The following is an 18,953-nucleotide window of genomic DNA, read 5'->3' as shown; positions in this document are numbered from 1 at the left end:
ACTTCAGTTGTTGAATTACCGCTTTGAGTTCTACACTTGACCGATTGATATTATCTTCTGATTCTTCTTCAAGGTTTTGAAATCTCTATAAATCACAAGACAAATTGCCTTTTGTCGCTCTGCACTTGAAAACTTCTTCACTCACAAACTGATAAGTGAAAATGACTTGAAAATTCCTTTTAAATGAATTCTTCACCTACCATATTAAATGCTTCGCTATTAGGGCGTAAACCATAATTTGCCTTTTACCGTTTTCGATCTTCTGCCAATTGACAGGTATCACATACCGGTTAAGGTCTTTGACCATTGTAAACCGGGGGTCCAAAACATTTCACCGATTAGTTCCCCCCTAATCTTTTATGTAGCTTAGTGTGTCGGGTCAAAGATTTCCACACTAGGTGTAGAAACCGGTTCTTCTTGAGACACTTCTTCTGGCTTCTTTTTCCATGCTTTCTTCATATCCGCTTGAACAGTTTCAACATCAATCTTTCCTTTTGGAGTGACCGGTATATCTTCCGAGATATTATTTCTTGTTCTTCATAATCTTGTTGTATGACCCGGTTTGTTGCAATAATAGCAAACCATTCCAGGTGCACTCCAAGGTCCATTATTCATGTTTCCATTCTTCCTTCTGCATGTTGCAGCAGTGTGACCACTATCATGATAAATCAAACAGGTTTCCCTCCATCTGGTTGTTGCTTGATAGCCACCGCTACCTGACTGATGATTATAAGTATTAAACTAGTTTGGATTTTGGTTCCTAGAGGGTTCAGGAAAAACTTCTTGACTCCTTTGAGGATACCTTCAGGTGTTGTGCATGATAGACCTACATTCAAATTCTCTATGCCCAAACTTGTTGTATGCATAACAATTTCCATTGAATCTATTGGATCTGGGCTTATTGTTTAAAAAGTAAGGAAAGTTATTGTAAGCCTTATTTCTACATACATTACCAGTATGTCCTTCCTTGAGACAGTTGAAGCAAATAGGTTTGAACTTTTGCTTACCTTTATCCTTTGATGTTGGCTGCTTCTTTGATGCTACATCGTTTGCTCTAGAGGTCTCACCTTCCTCATATTTGGAGAAACCAAGTCCATTAGTATTCTTTACCAGTTTAGCTGATTCAAGCTTTTGCTCTAGCTTAACAGTGCTCTTATTGAATTTAGCAAGTATTTCCTTTGACTCAGTGAGTTCTTTGGAAATAGTAGCATTGGATTCCTTCAAAGTTGCATTCTTAGAAATAGCCATGTTTAGTTCACCTTGCATTTCCTCTTTTACCACTTTACTCTCTTGGAGATGAGCGGTAAGTGCACTAATTTCTTGCTTCAACTTAGAGATTGCGTGATCTTTGTCTTTTACCAGATCTTCAGCTTTTCTCTGGTTCTCAAGCTCTTGACACATCCTAATAGTCATTCCTTCAAGTTCCCTTCTTAGGTTAGCAATAAACTCATTTAGTTTTTCAACTTCTTCTACTAGGGCTTCCATGTCCGCTTCATCAAAGGAACTGTTTTCAGTTAGTTCCATCAGTTTCTCAGCATGCTCTCTTCTTTTTGCCATAGAGGCCTTATACTTGACTTTGAGTTCATCATAGGCTTTCTCAATCTGAGTGAGCCGATGAGTAAGTTCCCTCATAATTTATTCCCCCATATCTCTTTCCAAGTGGTTAAACTTATAGAAAGGTTGGCTCTAATACCAATTGATGAATACTAAGAGGGAGTGAATTAGTATACCAAAAATTACTGAACTCAAACACTTAAACAGGTTAGCAGTAAACTGGTATAACAGTTTTACTAACAAACCGGTTAACACAAATGCAAACCAAACAGCAAATAAGGCATTCACCCACAGAAGCACAATCACCATAATACAAGAGATTTTGACATGGAAACCCAAATGGGAAAAACCACGATGAGATGAAACTCACCAATAACTATTTGCAAAATAGTAACCAGACCGGTTAAGGTCATACAATGTTCTTCACCAGAACAGATCCTATTAGGAATCTCAATCTTTGTTAGGAGATAAGTCCAATTAAAGACTACCTTGTGAGAGGATTTTAGATCCACAGTTGTGAACCACCTTGTTAGAGGATTTACAAAGGCTTTTCCAAGCCTACTCGGTTAAGGGTTTCAGACTTGTCGAAGATGTGAGTAATCAACAAGTGAATGATCTAACAAATAGCACAGTCAGCTTGATTAGATCCATGATAGCTCATTGCTAATGCATTTCAGCATTACTTCAGTCTTCAATAAATCCACACTCTGTTACTGCGCACAGACTTGATCTTCTCTTTTAAGATCACACATACAAAAACTCATCAACCACCAAAAAGCCTAACAACTCTCTCTCGTACCTAAAACCCTAGACATGATGTCCTTAAAAAGAAATCTGATTTCATGTCGGTCCAATAGGATTACATTGCAAGTTCTTAGGTTCATTGCATCTAGACGCATTTGGTAACATGGCACAAAATCACCGTCAAAGTGTCAGGGAATGGTAACTCATCACACAAATACTAGTTGGTAGCTCATCACAGAGTATTACTAGTTCTTACAACTTTACCGATTACCAGTTGGTAACTCATCACATAGTAATACCGGTTCAAATAATAAACCGATTACCGGTTGACAAAAATCAAGACTAGGAAAATGATAACTGTCGCTTTAGTTCCTTCGTTCTGCTTGAGATCCTCTAACCGCTTGAGGTCTTCATACCACTTGGGTCTTCATACCGCTTGGGTCTTCATACCGCTCGAGATCAGTAAACACTTTCTGCAAAACACCAATAGTCTAAAGACTATGATACATAATACCGGTTGAACATAACTTATACATACAAAAAGTGATCTCAAAGAAAGTGTGTGTCCATCAATGAAAATCACAACATAATCATCAAAAATGTCAACATGCCATACATTGTAAACATGCAAAAATCAAAACTTCTACAGACTCTCCCGAAGAGTATACACCATTTTTAACTTCCCTATCTCTCCCTTTGACATCAATGACAAAGGCACATATCCACATCAAAATTTTCTCAAAACTTACAAAAATTTGAAGATATTTTGCAAAAATAATGTTTTTCAATGATTGCAAATGGTCATCCCATCCCATTCTTCATATTTTTCAAAATACATATGAGGACATTGAATATATATACATGCACCTATGTTACCCTAAGATTGGTAGGAGCACTTTTACCTAATGTATTTTGAGTATCTTGTAGATTGCTAAGTAAACTGTCTAACCGATGAGTGATTAGATTCCTTAGCTCTCCCACCCTTCCTACAATTCTATCCTTCTCCTGACTCATACTCTTAATTTTATCAAGTAGACATATCACCTGATTTTCTCTGTTGCTTGCAAAAACAGACTCAGGATCATAAGATTGAGATAGCCTAGTGAGTTGCCCTTCACACTCATTTATCTTCTTATCAACCCCAATAGTTAACTTAGGCAATACGAGGCATGAGTTGTAGACTCTTCCTCCTTTAGCCAATGCATCTTGAATGCCTTTAACATAGGTGACCAAACTAAATTTTTGTCTCAGGTTCAATCATTTTCAGAACTATCTTCATCCTCATAGCATTAAAATTTCTTAGAACCTTTTTCTTAGCATCTTTCTCTAATGATTCAAAATGAGAATCAACAGACTCGAGAAAACTCTTTAGCTTACCAAAGGGTGTGTTAGATGAGTCTTGTTTGAAAGATGGAAAAATTTTCTCAAGAACACTCATTGCCAATGATATCACCTCACTATCCCTCGTGTGAGATCTCAATAAGTCTTCATTTTCTTTGGCTTCAGAAAGTGCAGCCAATTTAAGCATTTGGACAGGGGATAGAAAGTCAAGATTGATGGGACCCTGGGTGAAATTTGTGTCACTCATGATCTTCTTCCCCTTCTTAGATTCCATATTGTCTCTTGCCACTAAAATATGTTCAACCTTTCTTTCTATTTCCTCGACTCCATTCTCTATTTCTAGTGCCTTCTTTTCTTCCTTCTTAGGTTCAACAATTACCACCTAAGGGTTATGAGTTCCCTCATCCACATCAACTTCCTTCTGACTTACATCTTCTTCCATAGCTATAGTATCCTCAACTCCTACATCTCCCTGAGTATCTATGTCAACCTATTGGGCTGTCTGTTCTCTCGATTCAATAACTTTTGGCTCATTTCCTAGGGATGGCATTCCTAGGACTTATGAAATAGACTTTTGTACATCTTCCTAAGATTTCTCAAGAATCGCCTCATATAGATACTTCAAAATAATTTCCATCAAAAAAATTTCAGTCTCCTTATGGACTTCTTCATTTTTCCCAATGATTAATCTGTTCACCCTTGATTTGCTGCTGAACTTTTCTTTGTTTTCTTTAATAATTATATCTATTTCTACTTTAGTAGTTACTGGACAAAGTTGCAGTAACACATACTCCCTTATCCTCTCTTCCTCTAATGTAGATGTCCATTTCCATAGTTCTAAGAGATCATATCAGCTCTTGGGAACTTCTAATACAATCTCAATGATCTAGTTCTATTATACTTATTTAAGTATACAATTATGGCCTCTTCCAATGATCTCTTCCCTTTATCATTTATTAGATCATAAAATTGAGAAATTAGTTTGAAATTACCTTGTTCAGTTTTTGCTTCCTTTACTTGCTTGACTATTATTTCCAGTTGTTCTATTTCAGCTCTTGGTTTCTTGTTAGGTTACCCCTCACTGGATGGTCTCTTCTTGACAACCTTGGTAGTTGTAGTACTTTTCTTTACTTCGTTTACAACTTCATCAAATTCAGTTTGCTCTTCTTCTATAGTGGTTGTCCAATACACTCTATGTTCTTGCTCTTTCTTCCTATTAACTACTCCATCGGATGGCTAGCCTTGAGGCTTAGGAGAATTGGGTGGTTTCTAAGAACCGGAGGAGGGTGCAAATCTCCTTGTTTGCCTTGGCTTAGGTGGAGGGGTTTTAGGTCTGGCTTCCTTGGGCTTGACTATATCTTCGTCCTTCAAGATGTTCTTCTCTCTGGCTCTCCGGAATACCTCCTTGGTGATCCCCATATTCTTTGCCAGTTACTCCACCTCCTTCCTTACCTTTTTTTGTATCTCAAGTTTCTTCAACTAAGAATGTAGACTCAAGCTCTTTTCCTTAGATGTGTCAAGCCTCTCCTCGGACTTGTCCACTGGTTTCCTCAATAGGTGCTAAGAATATGCCTCAATGACATGTCCTTCAACCTCATACCCCATGGGCATGATCCATGAAGTCCTTGGCTCAATGACTTCCATAAGGCATTGGTCAGTGTCTACCACAAAACATATAGTATCTTGATATTTCTCAACTATCTCTCTAGGAATCCTTTCTCTACTTTGCATCATGCTTTGAAATGTCTTGAAGTATCCCCAAAGTATGCCTTTATGTGCTTGTAAATCTCCTAGACCCTGAAGTGTCTCTTTGATATGTATAGCCACCAGCCCATCATAGGCCCATTGAACCTTTCCTACTCCTAGAATCTCATTCATAAAGTAGAAATATAGACAGATAATCAATGTATCAAATTTGAACACTTGCTTCTTGTCTAGCTTGATTTTCTTTAGATTGCTGAAGAGCTCACTTCAGAGTTCCTCACACAGGTCGTACATCTTACCTTCCATCAAGATTTGGTAGGCAACATAGATGGTCGTACCAGATACTTAATTTTTCCAATTGGATTGATAGACTTTGTATCATGTCACCATCGATGTAAACCTAATATTATATTCAATCATGTCACTAATTTTTATTGCACTTTTATCAAATTGGGAACCGGTTGCTTCTGTTATGATCTGGTTTTTCACATTTCTTAGACCAAGTACCTCACCAATCGAATTCAGGCAGGTCACTACCTTGATTGTTGTCTTGATCTTGTGAGGTTTGTCAAGCCACATGAACTCATCATGCATTCTACTCAAGATATATTAGACCCACTCAAGTTCATCAAAAACTAGAAAATTCACAAACTATGCAAAACCCTTTTCTTCAAGCATTTTGAATTCTAGTTTTAGGTTTCCCATCTCATTAATCATATTATCTATGTAAAGTTTCAACATTTGAGCATTCCCAAGCTCTTCAATATTACTGTGACTATAAACTTTAATGTCCTCCACATGTAAAACTCCATATGGGACCAATGAAAATGCCCTATTTAGATCGTCTTCCATCGACTTATAGGGGTGTTTCTTGAAGTTTGGTCTTGCTCGTTCAATTACATCAACTACTAGTGGGGTCGCAACACCAGTCGATGCCATATCAAAAAATTTAGGTTTCAAACTAAAAAATTTATAACTCAAAAAAATACCTTTCCAATTTTCAATCAGACGCAAGATCTCTTTGCCAAATCTCTCTATCTCAGTGAAATCACCTTCGCCATGCTCTACTGCTTTCTCGCTTCAAATGTAAAGTGAGAAATGAGAAGTTGGGTTGCCTTTTATCCATTGCATACCTAAATTTTAGGTATAATAAATTCTCTTAGCCCTAACTCTTCCGAATACCCTGCATTCACAAAGTTCTCTTCTACGGACCTTCAATTCGGCTCAAATCTTCTGGAAATGCATGATGAGCATCTGCATTATCAAATCATAGCTTCCAACATACTGTCGATCATCTAACACCAACATATGGTATGGAGAAGTGGATTGGCATGAAAACTCCCCTTAAGCCAAAGCCTTTAATCTAATTCCCGAAGAAATTTGCAGTGCTTGAATCCGGTGCAGATCCATTTCCTGCATCTAAATCACTCTTTCTCTCCCATGTCTTCTTCATCTTCTTTGTAATCTCTTCAAATTTTGGCTTTCCCTTCTCATCGAAATTTGGATTCTTATTCTTATCTTCTTGAGTCTTCTTGTTTGCATTCTTGCTTCTACAAAAATTAGCAATGTGACCAGATTTGTTGCAATTATACGAAACAACATTGGTCCTCTGATTAGGTCTAAAATTTCCTTGATTCGTCCTTGACTTGCATTGATTAGCAATATGTGCAAATCTCCCACAAGCATAGCATCTAACATTTCTCCTATTCTGAAAGTTATTCATCACACTTCTACATACATTTGCCTTATGACCATACTTTTTACACTTGAAACATTGATCAGTAAAAGATTGACCACTATTGTTCATCCTATTTCTGCACAGACTAGCCATATGACCAAATTTATTGCAGAAAAAATAGTTACCATTAAATTTATGGGCATTAGGTTGTCTTACCAGAGGCTTTCTTGAGTTCTTTTGTTGAGTCTTAGGAATTCTTTGACAAGATATGGAGCTTTCTTCTTTCTCATATTCGGGACCTTATGTATCATTTGGATTCTTCTAACTGACAAGCATCTCATCAAGCTTGGTTGATCTAACCCCGAACTTCTCCTTGTATTCATTAGCAGTAGTAAGTTCATCCGTAAGAATAATAATCTGCCTTTCAAGATCTTCCTCATGTTGTCTAGCATCTTGCAAGTCAAGCTTCAGTTGTCCACTCTCATTCTCAAGTCTGCAACATTCTTTAGATTTTTCTTTTAGGGATTGAGAAATATTTTCCTCATTCTTCTTCCTTTCTTTAATATATTTTTTCAATCTCATCACAATGGCTTCCATCTCATTTTTCTCGACTATATTATCTCTAGCAAGTCTCTCACGTTCTTTTGTCTTTTCTTTCAAGGCTTCTTCATCAGTGCTTTGACTTTCTTTCTGCTTAAGCTGATTAACAAGCACCTTTCTCTTTTCCCTTGACTTGTTCAGCTGATCTTTCAATGTTTCAATGTATTCTTCAGTGCAACTTTGAGATTTTATTTTACTGTCAGTTCTCATCTTGTGCATGATTAAGATCTTCAAGAGAAATAACCTATTGCTTTCTAAGACTACTAGAATCCATTGATTTGCCCTCTCAAATCTTCCCCATGTTGTTAGGCTTCCTCCAATGAACTAGGCTCTAATACCAATTGTTGGAATCAATTAACACTAAGAGGGGGGGTGAGTCAATATTATGTACCAGTTCTTCAAACCATTTAATGCAAATGAATAAGAGAGATAAGCATAAGCAAAACAAATACAAAAATACCACCATAACACCAAGATTTTGTACTTGGAAAACCTAGTCAAGGGAAAAACCATGGTAGTAATCCAACCCATAGTAAGATGATACTCTATTAGAAGTATGTAATAATATTACATAATAATGCACATGCATTCAGGCACACTGCCTAGAGCTCACTGATCAAATTACATTAAGGGCTACAACCTCGTAAGGCTCACTACCTTACAAAGGAATTACAAAAGGGTAACAACAAGATTGAACTATAAATTAGCATCTATAAATGCTTGGTATACTTCCGGTTTAAGAACAAAATACAATCGTCTCATTGCTCTGAGACTCACTGCTCTGTTCTATTGATCTCCTTTAATCTAGAGCAAAAACCCTTCAATTGTGCACGTGGAACTACGCACAATCACACATACATAAAACTCACATACTCTCTGATATATTAAATGAACTTTGCAATATCTTATATATATCCACAACATGAATTTAGCTCACTAACAGGTCGACTTCAAGAACACTTGCAAAATATGAAATGTGTAAGATGTGTTGGCTGAATCTGATCACCAATGCATATGTAGACCAAAATGAATTGACTACATGCTTCCAACATGTCGGCCAAGAAACCTCAAACACAAAATCAATTGCCAAAATCATTCCAATAATTTTGCATAACATGTTACATCACTAATCAACCAAATAGCACTGTTCTTCCTAAAATGTTGAATACTGGATCTTCAATCTTGCGCAAAAGACAACACTAGAGGCTAAGATTCTAGAATAAGATACTCTAGACATCCAACCAATTACCTGTATCACCACAAAGAAAAATGTGAAACGAAAGTGAAGTTCTACTCAAAATACTCCCATACTAACAAATATTGTGTTCCACCTTCTAGACTTAAGCAAAATTGGATTTCATACTTCCGGTAGGATGAATCTATACAATCCGGATGGAATCTCTAAGTTGGGTTACCATTAATGACAACTCCCATACATTTATCTACACTTATGCAATGTCTCTTGCCAACACATAGGCTTTGAATTAGGAAAGCCTCTATACATCATAACCATTTCCCCCCTATTTGATGTGTGCAAGTTCGGTTTCAATAGTGGGAAATTTATAGAAGTGTACAAAATATAATGACAAACTGTGATAGACTTGAATAAACAAAAAATCTCAAACTAGGGTGCCCTTTCCCTACATCCTTGTCTTGCCATTTTGAGCTAAATTTTAGGAGATAGAAGTATACGATCTTATGATTACATTTTATATCATCTTTCAATTTTTTTAACACCTCCAAACCAAGGCACCTAGTGCTCATGTCCTTATAAGAGTTATAAAAAGGTGTTGGTTAGTTAGTTTTATTGTTCCTTGTGCAAAAATAGTTCCATAGGGTCAATACCTATGGGTTGCGGATCTTAGGACATGTGAAATTGTCCTTAAGACTTGAAACATTCCTTGTAAAGTCCACATTATTAATATGATGAGTTTGAAGTGTGGTGGCTTGGGAAGAGTGAAGTTTGTCACTCTCAACTTGCTACTTCCCAAGGTTCTTGAACTTTGGATTGGCAACAAGGCTCACACATTTGTGAGCCACCTTGTAAATGATGTTGAAAAGTGTGTATTAGTACACCCCTACCCTATGGTCTCACATATGTGTGAGCACTTTGTGGGAAAGTGTGTTGATTGAAAATTTATTTATGTCTTATGGAGGAGGGAGTTGAGCATTGTCTGCTTCTCCTTTTGGGAGACCTCTTGCCTATGATAGTGAGAAGAGAAAAGAGCATCATTTCTTGGTTCATGGAGTGGAAGTCTCAAGCTTGGCATGTAGATGGAGAAAGGAGGCTCATCCCTATAAAATATGTATAAAGATAAGTTTTCAACTCCAAATTTTGACTTTGAGCTTGTGTTGTGTTGTAAGGAAGATGGGTTGGCGAAAAAAAATGAGCGTATTGTTATGTAATGAGAAAGTGTTTTCTTTTGACATTTTTCTTAGATACCATGAATATATGGTATTGAACTTTTATTTCGCGATGGTTTGGCTAAAGCTCGTGTGGCTTTATGATGCCATTAAGGTTGGGAGGAGAGAAAGACCTATTGGTGTTGTATTTCCTTGGAATACTTCCAATGGAAATTGTATGATTGTTGAAATGATAGTTTAAAAAATTATATATGCTATTTGATTATGGGTCCATTTGTAACTCGAGAGAAATTTATCTTCAATTGGCTTATGTTTATTAGAAAGGATCAAATCTTGAAGGTCACATAAAGGGTAATGGTAGAGCAAGCATTAGTTTCATAGTAATACTTAATGAGAAAAAAGGAAGTTTATTATGATTTATTGTAAAATAAAATGAATAAGTAATTTACATTCCACCCCTATCAACTAATGGGCTTGTGATTGATTTGCATTATAAATTTAACATTTCATGTAAAGAATTATTAATAATGAGTTCCAGTCAAAGAGAATGTTATTTATTTACCTTTAGATATGCAATTCCTTGTTCAATTTATCAAATCAATAGGAAGAAGATATATACATGCAAATAATAGATGAATACTATGAATACTAACTATTTAAGAAGAATAGGTGAACCTAAACCTATTTTAAGTCAAAGTATAAGAAAGTTGTGTTAATTTGTGTATATATATACATATAATCAGGAGTACGAAACAAATGTTTATTAAATAAAAGAAGTCAGTCTTTAAATTGAACAAAAAGTACACCCTAGATTACATGTTACAAATGCCTAGATTGAGAAGACAAGAATAAAATGGGTGTATCCATGAATAAATGTCGAATAAATGTAATAAAAAAGAAGTGGGAGCCATTTCACTTGAAGATGAAAATGCATAAATCTGTTAACATACTATTCATATCTATAAATACATCAGTGGAAAGGTATAATAAATTAGTAATTGAAATTAACAGCAAGGCTTAAAAAAACATGTAAGCAAGGTATTCCAATAGACTGAATATAAACCTACAAACTGTACATGCTTAGTATATCAAATACATATAATTTCCTCCTCTCCTCAGAATAATGCATGTATGGTGAAGGACTGCATCTTGTGAGGATATATAGATCAACGGTCTACACATGGGCGCAACCATCTAATATTCATAAACATTATGGAACCTGAACTATATGAGTGGTAGTTAAATGGATGGAGGACCAGGCAAATTTAATGTGTGCATTCAACTATAGGTTCTTATAATAGAGTGTAGTGCATGTTCAAACAAATTTCTGTACCCAGTCCATTTGCCCATTAAGTTGAAGCCTTACTCTGGCTCAAGAAAATCAATGATTTAGGCAAAATAAAAATAAAAATGTATTGACCTGAACACCTATCTACTGTAGGTCACCCCATTTCGTGGTTGTGGCAGTAGAGGATGGTGTGGCACTTGGCCTTAAATCTTGTGATGGGCATTTTTTACAGAAGATAACCAAAAAATAAAAATAAAACAAAGTGAAACGTGGGCTAAGAACATGGAGAGAGTGTGCGAGGCTCAACCCTATCACCAACCTCCCCCCTTTGGAGCACTTCTCTTGTAGGAAGGAGATAGACTTTCCTTTCACCGTTCTCAAAACAAATCAGATAACTAGTGATTTGGTATATATACGTTGAAAATACTCTGCAACTAGACATTAAATACAACCAGGTGCTATAGAATAACTTACACATGTCAAACCCAACAAGGGATAGGACAAACAACTTCATCTGCAATTTCAATCTTATCTCCATCTGCATTTGCATGAGACCATGACATCAATGTTAAAATTGTAACACAAATTTGCAGGTGAATGGTGAATAAAACATATTGTAGACACCTAAAATCGGTACAACTAATTAAATGGATTTTATTCATTTAATCATTATTAAATCACTTATTAATTAAACTAAGATTTAATTAATATCCTTATTCTTCTAATCACCTATTAATTAAATTAAGATTTAATTGATATACCCTTCTTCTATCTAAATCATTTAAATACCCCTCTCTAGCCATTTTAATTAAATACACATTTAATTAAAAATATCAATTTATTCCCTTTGTCAATAAATTTAATTAAAATCTCCTTTGCATCTAAATAAATCAAAATTTATTTGTAAATCGCCCCCCCCCCCCCCCCCCCCCCCCCCCGCCCTCCCAACTTGCAAAATCCTACAAATGTAAGTTGCATCCTCTTTGACTAAATTAAATCTTTTTAATTTACTAAAACTCCTATTTTCCCTCACCCACTTGCCAAATCCTACATTTCCCACTTGCCCTCCTAATTTCTTCTTGAATCCCTCTAATCCTTCATTAATTAGCTGTCTCTAATTTGCTGGCATTTTGCTCGCCAACTGTCCTTTTCTTTGGTGTTACCTTTTGCGTTGTGTTGCACTTTAATGTATAAATTTTGATCTTTTGGCTGTAATGAGTTTCACGGGCCCATCAAAACCTGTTTTCCCTTATTCAAAAACAATTATCCTAAAATATATAAATTAATAATATTAATTTAGTTAGATTAGGTTATCCTCATGCAATTTAATAATATAAAACTTTGATAAGAAGGTAATATTGTTGGCCTGCTAATGGGCTTTTGAGGGCTTATCCTCCTAGGTTGGTGATAAAAGTCATGTGTGGATTCCGCCAGACAGGACCAGGCAGCAATTGAAGCAATTCTTTTAGCGAAAAAATTGGAGGTGAAAAAACTACATCTTGAAGGGGACTCCCAGCTAGTGGTGAATGGCATTACTAGGGGTAGGATGGAGGCTTGGCCCCTAGATAAACATATCAGAAGAATGAATAACCTTCTGAATGGGTTCAAGGATTTTAAAGTATCGCATTTTCTAAGGGAAGCGAATGTTGAGGCTTATATGCTATCGAATGTAGGTGCAAATGGTTGCTTGGCTGAACATTTTAATTTCTTTGAAGACTTAAGGGATTTGGGTCCCTTAGATTTTGGATGAAATTCTTTGAGTTTAAAAGGGAAACCTGAGACGTAGTGTTGATATTTGCGTGAACCATTTTAGATACGCATGATTAAGGGGTGGGGATGGCTCACATGGTTTGTGTTCATCACAATGGCAGCAAGTTGTGTAATGGCGACGTAGGTGCAATGATGTCAGTGTATGGAATTTTGGATTGTTGGTGATGTGTGGTATGAGGTAGTGCGTGCAATGAAATAAATAGATGGGGTGGTTGTGGATTGTTTATTTTGGTCCTCCTTTTCTTTTTGGCACTATGCAGAGGACTGCATTTTCTCTTGCGAGTGTTGTGTTTTGGCTATGTGATAGGGGAAGTATGGAAGAAATTTTTTTGCTTCTTACATAGGGCCAAATTCCTGCATTTCGAGGCACAATTTCATGCAACTTCCTGAAGAATGTTTTTAGGGTGGATGAGGAAGATTTTTGGAGGGTTGTTCGCCTGATGTTTGGGGATGAATTCCTGGACACTAACTATCGCCCACGAATAAATTTGGATGTTTCATCCCTGTTCGTGGCTCTAGCTCTGATGGTGGGAAGTTCAAAGGAGGTGGTGTTGTGGGTGGCATCCTTAATGCTGAGACCATAATGGTCAGGCGCCCTGGTGGAGGTGGTGGCACGCATGGAGATTGGAATGGGTCAAAGAATAGAGAAAGGGTTGTGGAGGCACTTAGGCAGGCGGAATGATGTAGTGTAGTCGTTGGTGGTGTGGTCAGCTTCTCGCTTACTGGAATCTCAGCTGGAGGATGCAAGGAATGGGTAGCGAGGAATTTTGGACTTTGTGCGGATGTTGGGACTAATGGAGAGAGTGAAATTGTGTGGCAAGCAAACCCCAGTGAAGTTACTAGCTCTGATTGGTGAAGATGGGCGACCGCTGGTGCGTCACCAAATCCCACGGAAGAGTGAGAAGGTCATGGAACGTAGTGATCTGTGAGGCACACAACCGACAACCATGACATGTGTTGGGATGGCACTACCCAAGGCAGGACCTAATCAAGCCATTCCCAACTTCTCGAGGGAGGAAGCCCTTGGCTAGTTCTGATAGGTTGGTTTCCTATAGTTCGTCATTTTTTTGGGTGGGGATTCCCTGTTGTAAGGAATGTACCTTGAATGGTAGGCTTTGTTGGTGTGGTTTCTGTCTCGGGTTCTTTTTGTTATTGTAGGGGCGAGGCCCTATTTTGTGGAACGCTGCGGAGCAACTAAAGGCATGTATATTTTCCTTTCAAGCAATATAATACTTAAACCTGTTATCCATCAAAAAAAAGAAGAAGGTAATATTGTTAATATAATAATAATATATAATTCAAAATAACAATTATTTTGTTATTATAATATTAAAATTATTTATTTTAGTTTTTTTAGTCTATGTAATCCAACATTATAGGAGTTATAAGTGCAATAGGATTAGATAATATTACAATATATCTTACTATTTCTAATACAATCTCATTTTTTATAATCAAATTACAATACATTTTTATTTTAACCTACAATGTATATAATTTGAAGTTACAATTATAATTCAAATTGCATTGACTATTTCTATTTCTAAATCATATAACTACAATCTTATGAAATAGAATAATAATCAAGTACCTTTCAGTTTCAAAAATATTAAAGAAACTGTCATTATCCTTTTCTCATTTGATTTGATCCCTAATAGATTTAACACTAACATAAACTCTTCTAACAATATTGAAATAAAGAGGCTATTAGATTAAAGCTACTCTACCAAAGTTTAAAATAAAGAGACTATAATAGTATTCAGATTATTCTTAACAACTCACATGTTGCTTGTGAGAAGATTAAAAATTATGTTTTATCATTTTCATGGTGAAATTTGAGAATGCTAGTGAATAAGCTATATATAATTACATGGGAAATATGAAGAGAGATATGAGTTCTTATGATGGACAGGTTCTTAATTGTAGTTTCAACTTTTATTTGCAGATTTTGGATAATTATAAATTTAGACAAATAGTGTATGACAATTTCATATTTTATATTCTATAGTACAATTTTATTTTAACATGTATTATGTTAGGAGAAGGTTGAGAGAAGGGAAGAGATCATTATAAAATTAAATCATAGAATTTTAACACTTGAAAAAACAAAAATAATAGAATCTAATATCCCATAAACTATCTTTGACCTCATGAAAGTTAAAAGTCTTCTCTATTCTACACTTGAAAATAATAAATAATTATTCTATTAATATTTTTAAAAAATTAATTCAACTATCAAAGTAAAATAAATATATTATATAAAAATAAAAAATAAATAAAAAGCTCTATTTGAAAGACTATGAAAATAGAAAACTACTTTAAAAAAATTCAGAAACTTACACTAAACTCCACATCAATGTCCTTTTCTACAAAGAAATTTAGATTTAATAAATGAGAAAAGAGAAACATAATACAATAAAATTGAAATCTATATTTTTGTTACTACTAATTAAATAATAAATAATAACAATTATTTGTTCTAAAAATTGTGTTATAATAAAATAGTTAACTGTTTTTTTTTTTTTTTAAATTACTTCAATTGTCAAAGCATGAAATAGCGTTGTGAAAGGCAAGGCAGGCAGCGCTTTGAAAAGAAAAGGGAGGAGGGTTGTCGGCCTTACAACCAAGTAAATTATTTATAAATAAAACCAAAAAGGAATACTACATATATAGAGTGCATTTAGGGTTTATTGATCACACAGAGAGCAACAAGTTTGATAATCCTGGTATTGTAATTTACAGAGAGAAAAGACTGGCATTAGTATTAGCATTTTGACAATGGTGGACACCAAACGCGTACAGAGGGAATTGACCCAAATAGAGAAAGATAAGAATTTAACAGGAGTAAGCATTAAAGTTTTTGAGGAGAATGATATGTCACATCTGTGTGGAACAATTGCAGGCCCCATGGACAGCCCTTACGAACAGGGCTCCTTACAGATTGACATTCGTTTGCCAGAAGGGTATCCATTTGAGCCACCAAAGATGCAATTTATAACAAAAGTTTGGCATCCCAATATCAGTAGCCAGAAAGGTGCAATATGCCTGGATATCTTAAAAAACGAGTGGAGCCCAGCTCTAACCTTGAAAACCACATTAATTTCTTTTCAAGCTTTGCTTTCAACACCTGAGCCTAATGATCCTCAGGATGCCATGGTGGCACAGCAATACTTGAATGATTATCCAAAATTCTTGGTCACTGCACGTCATTGGACACAATCTTTTGCAAAAAGGAGAGTACTAGGAATGGAAGAAAAGGTATCGAAGTTGGTTGAAATGGGTTTTGATGAAGATGCAGCCAGATATGCTTTAGAGCAACACAAAGGAGATGAAAATATGGCACTTGAGAAGCTATGCAGCGGCTAAGATAAAAGTTTTGATTCAAAAAGTTCTATACCTCCATCATATTTATATTTTCTAAGATGTCAAGTACATTTGCTCAATTTAGCAAACTCTCTATATCTTTCCTTCAATGATGGCTATTATTATTAGTTAAGGAATGGGCATGCGCTTGTCATGGATATATTTGTTATGAAAAAATTTATTAGCAAATTTAGTAATAATAAGTGGCACGTTTTGTGGAGTTTTCAAGCATATTTGTGAAAAATATGATTCAATCGCACATTTCATTGAGTGATGGCTATTATTATAAATGAAAACAATAGAAATAGAATTTAAAAATTACTTCAAAAGATATGGCATTTAGTATTTAAAGCCTAGTATGTGAAGGCAGCTTAGGGTGTAGAAGTGGCGGTATTTGTGTAACCTATTGTAGAAACAGAACTGTTTTGAAATCAAACTAGTAGTCTCTGTGTTAATTTGAATTTTGTGCAATAAATTGTTGAAATTAAGAAAATAAATAATAATCTAAACATATAATAGAGAAGAGGTCGGTAAGAAAATGATGCAGCTGCGGGAGTACAACTACTCTCAAGTCGTCTCCTATACCACTTCTGCCATTCTTATGCTCAACAATTTCATTGAGTGTAGAGGTGGAGGAGGGCTTTGAGTTAACTATTATAACAATCTGAATAGAAAATATAAAAAATGGTTAAATGGGCGTCAATTGAGAAATTTTTTAATATAAATGGATCTTTCCTACTTATAAACAATTATAGAATGTCTTTCAACATTAGTTAAAAAACTTCTATTAAAAAAGGTTCATAATAACGAGAGTTACATAATAGCCAAAAGATGAAATACAAAGATATGCCAAAAAAGAAAACAAAAATAGAGAACTAAAGATCTGCATTCTCTTATCACAGAAGAAACACATCGACAGGTTTTTTAGGCATGCATATTTATTGTTTTTAATTTTATTTGTGCAATAGAACTCGTAAAGGAAAAAAAAATAATGATAGTTGTTATTGATAATGAGAGAATTGTGTTTGCTATCTTAGAAAATTAAATGTAAAAAAGGATAATGTTACTTATCTCTTGATCCAATAAAATAGGTACCTTAGATTCTATGTTAATCGAGTTTACTATTTGGGATCAATTCCAATAGTTTTGGTCAATTTTGTGATCATGGATTTTGACCATACTTAGTGTCTACCTCTACTCTATTGCTCACTTAAGAGGTTTTTCATCGTGTTTCAAGAAGACAAATTCTCTTAGGTAAACCCTTAAAAGTATGTATAATGTAACACCTCTCCATGAACCTAATAATTCAAATGTATAGCAATTTTTTTAATTTATTTTTAAAAGAAACATAACACATCAACCATCTTTAACTAGACATAGTACTACGTGAACATTTTATACAATACAGAAGATTCATAACAATGTTTAGCTAAAGATAATCACATCTCATAAAATTACTCTAAGGGTTCATCATTTAAAGATCTATACTAGGTTCATTTTAAAACGTCAAATGAATGATTCCTATGATAACTATTCATTAAGAATAAGAATATGCATAAAACCCAAATAAATCCCATCGCAAAGTTTAATTAATGTTATCACTTATTAATCTACTCAACTATGGGTTATCTTGGCAGCCACTTAGGGCCCCAGCCCCCATAGAGAGCCACTCCCCATTAATGTACCTCGACATCCTATTCCTTATGGATCATCATAAATATCATGAAGCATAAAATTTCCAAATTAGAACATAAATAATCCATAAAAATGCATAGATAGCATATTCTGCAAATGGGACTTCCAAACATAGACCAATCATAAGGTCATCTCTTGGTATTGTGTTATTCTTCTCCATTGTTTTCCTATTTGATTCCATTTTCATATCAATTGAAGATCATTTTAACCCTAATACGTATCAATTAGGGTTTATCTTGAATCATTATCATTTTCAATATCAAACCTCTTTTAATCAATTATCAATCAATCAATTTGCATTCTTATCGATCTTTATCAAATCAACCCTTTTTTAATCATTATCAATCTTTATCAAGTCAATCTTCATTGATTTGTCATTGGTCTCATCAATCATTAACTCTTGTCAATCTTTGTCGATTTTTCATCAATCCTTTATCAATCATCATTTACAAAAGAAGACTCTTTGTCAATTTTGATCGATTTGTCATTGGTCTCTATCATTATCCATTTAATCAACTTTTGGACCTTGTCAATTATCTTCTTGATCATGATCATCATCATTAATTTATCATATTAATTGCATTATGGCATTATTATGACCTAATTCATCTTAGGGTTTTGTGGTTCTTAATCATTAAATCTTATTAACATCCCTCTTAGGTTAAGTAAATTTATTCATTTACCCTATGTCTTGTGTCACAATTAAATATTCTTTATTTAATTGGCTAATTGTCCTTTTTTGAGAGAAATTAATAATTTCTCCCACCTTTTTCTCTCCTAATATACCCCCCTCCCTAATTTCTCCACTAAAGAACTTCATTATATATTTAGTTGTTGCATGTAAGATATTAA

At 34.9% G+C, this 18,953-nt stretch overlaps 1 protein-coding gene across 1 annotated transcript; it reads left to right on the top strand.

Moving 5' to 3' along the window:
• Positions 1 to 15,821: 15,821 nt before the first annotated feature.
• On the top strand, positions 15,822 to 16,409 carry LOC131028497 (ubiquitin-conjugating enzyme E2 27-like). The gene has a single exon (XM_057958778.1). It carries the CDS (start codon positions 15,822 to 15,824, stop codon positions 16,407 to 16,409), a length of 588 nt encoding a protein of 195 aa, XP_057814761.1.
• The last annotated feature ends 2,544 nt before the right edge of the window (positions 16,410 to 18,953 follow it).

This window comes from Cryptomeria japonica, chromosome 5, assembly GCF_030272615.1.
Source record: "Cryptomeria japonica chromosome 5, Sugi_1.0, whole genome shotgun sequence".
Taxonomy (NCBI): domain Eukaryota; kingdom Viridiplantae; phylum Streptophyta; class Pinopsida; order Cupressales; family Cupressaceae; genus Cryptomeria; species Cryptomeria japonica.
The sequence above is the reverse complement of the archived record's forward strand: the minus strand, read 5'-3'. Positions and strand labels throughout refer to the sequence as shown.